The following is a 4,008-nucleotide window of genomic DNA, read 5'->3' on the forward strand; positions in this document are numbered from 1 at the left end:
TATATATATATATATATATATATATATATATGTATATGTATGTATTCATGTATGTATGTATGTCATTATTCAATTTTACTTCTAGAGAAAAGGCCAGTTTCTAACCCAGATTCAAGGCTCCTTCATTGGAATTCAGTATCAACAGAGTAACTTTTGTGTGTGAGTGTGTTTGCTGGAAAATGCATAAAATACATAGGAGTATATATATTTTTTATTCAGCAATGAAGTTAGATAAGTGATTGAAGGCCTAAGAGCTTCATGTATTGCACTTATTAAACATTTGATAGGTGCAACACATAAACTTTACACCCAAATAAAATGTGTGTGTATAAGCATGTGTTTAGTATTGCTGTATAATTCCTGGTTTTAAACTCATGAAAAGCAGTATGAATCGAGACACATGTATTTGTCAAACCCATATTAGCAAGAGAAGGAATGGGAATAGTCGTGTTGTTGTTGTTGTCGATGATGACGATGACAACGACTACGATGATGACAGCGGCGGTGGTGCTGGCGGCAGCAGCCGTGACGATGATGATGATGACTACGACTACGACTGCGACCACGACAACGATCGTAATTGCAATGAAGGTGGCGACGGCGACGACTACGACGATTATGATCTTGATCATGATGCCTATTTTGATATCACAATGACTATGGTGATGATTCACGAAATCATAAGCTTCTAAATTGTCCTAACTTAACAAACCAAAATTAAATATATTTACCGTCATTATTCATTTATCGGAAGATATTTGAATGAACGATGTTTACGACAGTCTTGTAATAAGACAAGGGATTACGTAATAAAACAATAACGGGACAATTAGTACAATTTAAATGTTCGTAGGAGTGACTGTGTGGTAAGTAGCTTACTCACCAGCCACACGGTTCCGGGTTCAGTCCCACTGCGTGGCACCTTGGGCAAGTGTCTTCTACTATAGCCTCGGGCCGACCAAAGCCTTGTGAGTGGATTTGGTAGACGGAAAGTGAAAGAAGCCCGTCGTATATATATGTATATATACATATATGTTTGTGTGTCTGTGTTTGTCCCCCCCCCCAACATCGCTTGACAACCGATGCTGGTGTGTTTACGTCCCCGTAACTTAGCGGTTCGGCAAAAGAGACCGATAGAATAAGTACTAGGCTTCCCAAAGAATAAGTCCTGGGATCGATTTGCTCGACTAAAGGCGGTGCTCCAGCATGGCTGCAGTCAAATGACTGAAACAAGTAAAAGAGTAAAAGAGTAAAAGAGAGTGTGAAACGGTATCTGAAATTGTGCAGACGACGCTCTTCCATAATTACTGAGAGCAGAGCATTGTGGGACTGCAGCGATGGCGACAGACGATTGCGAGGAAGATGTTATTTTCGAGGTTTGTATAAAAGTTGCTTTAGTTCTGGCTTGTTATGCCTTTTTGTGTGCATGCTTCGGAATGTATGCTATAAAGCAAGGTCAGTCTGTTCTAATTTTGTTTAAATTGTAAACATGCAACTGAAATGAAACCCATTTTAATTGCATGTTTACAACCGATTGCTGACAAACAGCCTGTAGATCTGTTTGTTGTTTATATGTCGTAATTTAATATCAAATATTTTTCTCGTAAATTTGTTAAAGATAATGAATTTATTTTTTGTCATTTTTACCTGTGAGAATCCACTCCTGCCCTGCAACTATTGAATTTTAGCATATGCCAGTCTCCACTTAAATCGATATTTTCTTGTTTTCGTTTTATTTCTTCTGTGTTTCCATATTCTTTGAGAAGAATGAAATAATTATTTTGAAAAACGATTTGAAAGAATCATTATTTATTTCTAATATTATATTCGACGCCAGTTCGTTTCTTAGGTGGGTGGCGTGACATTTTCTTTAATTTATAATGAAAATCAAAAGAATTGACACTTGCACATTCTTGGCATAATTGAATGAGAACAGCCTAACAGGTCTTATCTGCAGTGGTTTGTCAAAATGAAATCGGGCTAATTAAAAACAATATTGATAGAAATGCATTAAAAACATGAAAATATATTTAATTCTACTAGATAATTTTTCGCTGGAGCACAGTCAGTGTGACCTCACTCAACAGATTATAAGGTGTGTTGAGTTTGAAAACTATTCGTGTTTATTTAGAAATGTAATTTATAGTTTGACTTAGAGAATATGAATATACAAAATTGTTGTTATTATTATTATTATTTGTGTGTTTGTGTGAGTTTAATAAAAGTGAAATCTATGATTTTTTTTAAATGTAAAAATGAAGACAAGTGTTTTTAGAATGGAAAGGAAATATATTGCTGGCAAAATACTTTATTGTTATTTGTATATAAACTCAATATTGCTCTCAGATTAGATAATAGTATATTCATAAAATAAAAAAATATCGTTTCTTATTCAGTCCTATGACACATGTTGACAATTTAATTTATATAGTACTTTATTTAAATGTTTGTTTTATTTTTGAAAGTGCATTTGTTGTACTTCTCTGTTATTTTAATTATTCTCGCTTACTGAGCGAGTGCTCTCCCTTACCGAAGCTGGTTCTTGACCTGTACGCAACATTATTCATTGAATAAAGTAGTCGGTTTAGGAATCTCTTAAGGTTACTTTTTGAGGCAATTTAATTTCAACGAAATTAAATATGGACTATGTGTCGAAAGGCTCAATATAGCTCTTTCTCAGTTAGTGTTGATCTCTTTATCGAGGCAGATATAGATTAAAAAAGAATTGTATTGGGGCTTTTAAATGTAGAACTCTGGTTAAATATGTTCCAAACATTTTCTTAATATTCTTGACCTCGACAGACTGCATTCCATCATAAGCTCCATGTCTCACAAAATATTCAAATTTATCGCAGATTATGATATGGTAAATTACCTAAAGGGTACTTGCATTATGAGAATCCTTTCTAATACAGGTACGAGGCCTGAAATTTTGTTAGAGGAGGCTAGTCGACTCCAGCACTTATTTTATCAATCTTGATTGGACGGAATGCAAAGTCAACTTTTGTTGAATTTGAATTCAGAACGTTAAGAGCTAGAAGAAATGTTAATAAACATTTTGTCCAGTGCAGTAACGATTCAGCCACCCTGTCGCCTTATCTGCATTATTTAAATATTAAAAAGGTTTTTGTGAGATTATCTTGTGACTCACAAACTACAACCAAATGAATCCGTTGATTATGTTATTCAAGCCTTAAAACTCCTGGATGAAGAAAGTAACTTTAATGCAATATCATCTGGACTGTATATGAAAAATTTGATAATGGGTGCTTTAATTTCTGGATTAATTTTAACCAGTATATTATTCAGGAAAGCCAAAGCATTAGCCTTAGCTTTAAAGTATGTTGGTGTTCGTAATCTGGATATCCTTCCTTGTAAATACTCTTGCTGTTACAAAGGACATCAGAGAGGAAACTATTTCAGGACTTACAATACTCAGAAGTTTTTTTTTTTTTTTTTTTTTTTTTTGGTGGGGAGTATAGACATTAATGCAGAAAATATGCAGCAAGAAATGCCATATGTTACAAGTGTGAGAAAATAGGGCCTTTATTCTCAAATGTACAAATCACATAATAAACACCACAGGATACCATTATAAACCAATTCCATTGTATGGACTTCAACTTTGACCCATTAGCATTTAAACTGGCCATATCCAATCCAAAATATTCTACCTGCTTTATGTTCAAATTACCCAGATCTGACCTTTCACACCCACCTTTCAGTGTCATTCTAAAAATAAACAGTCACATAATTGAAATCTCGGAGTACTTGATAAGCCATGATTAATTCAAAATGATGTGAATACTTAAGCATTATATTTGGCAGAGTAATCTGAATGCTATAGGGTTAAGTATTTTGACTTAATTGCAGCATTTTTGTCTTATACACTCTTTAATATTGTAATTATTTGATATTGTAATTTATCTGACAGTGATAGCCTTTATCAAAGCTAATATTGGTTTCAAATCTTGGCACAAGGCCGAGCAATTTGGGATGGGGGGGGGG

The 4,008-nt window shown here is 34.2% G+C and overlaps 1 protein-coding gene across 1 annotated transcript in view; it reads left to right on the forward strand.

The window, feature by feature from the left end:
* Positions 1 to 1,229: 1,229 nt before the first annotated feature.
* LOC106868420 (vezatin) overlaps positions 1,230 to 4,008 on the forward strand; it is a 38,029-nt gene continuing 35,250 nt past the window's right edge. The window contains exon 1 of the mRNA XM_014913665.2: positions 1,230 to 1,376. Within this exon, the coding sequence (XP_014769151.2) occupies positions 1,338 to 1,376 (39 nt within the window). The 5' untranslated portion in view covers positions 1,230 to 1,337. The remainder of the gene's footprint in view (positions 1,377 to 4,008) is intronic.

Source organism: Octopus bimaculoides, chromosome 3 (assembly GCF_001194135.2).
Source record: "Octopus bimaculoides isolate UCB-OBI-ISO-001 chromosome 3, ASM119413v2, whole genome shotgun sequence".
Taxonomy (NCBI): domain Eukaryota; kingdom Metazoa; phylum Mollusca; class Cephalopoda; order Octopoda; family Octopodidae; genus Octopus; species Octopus bimaculoides.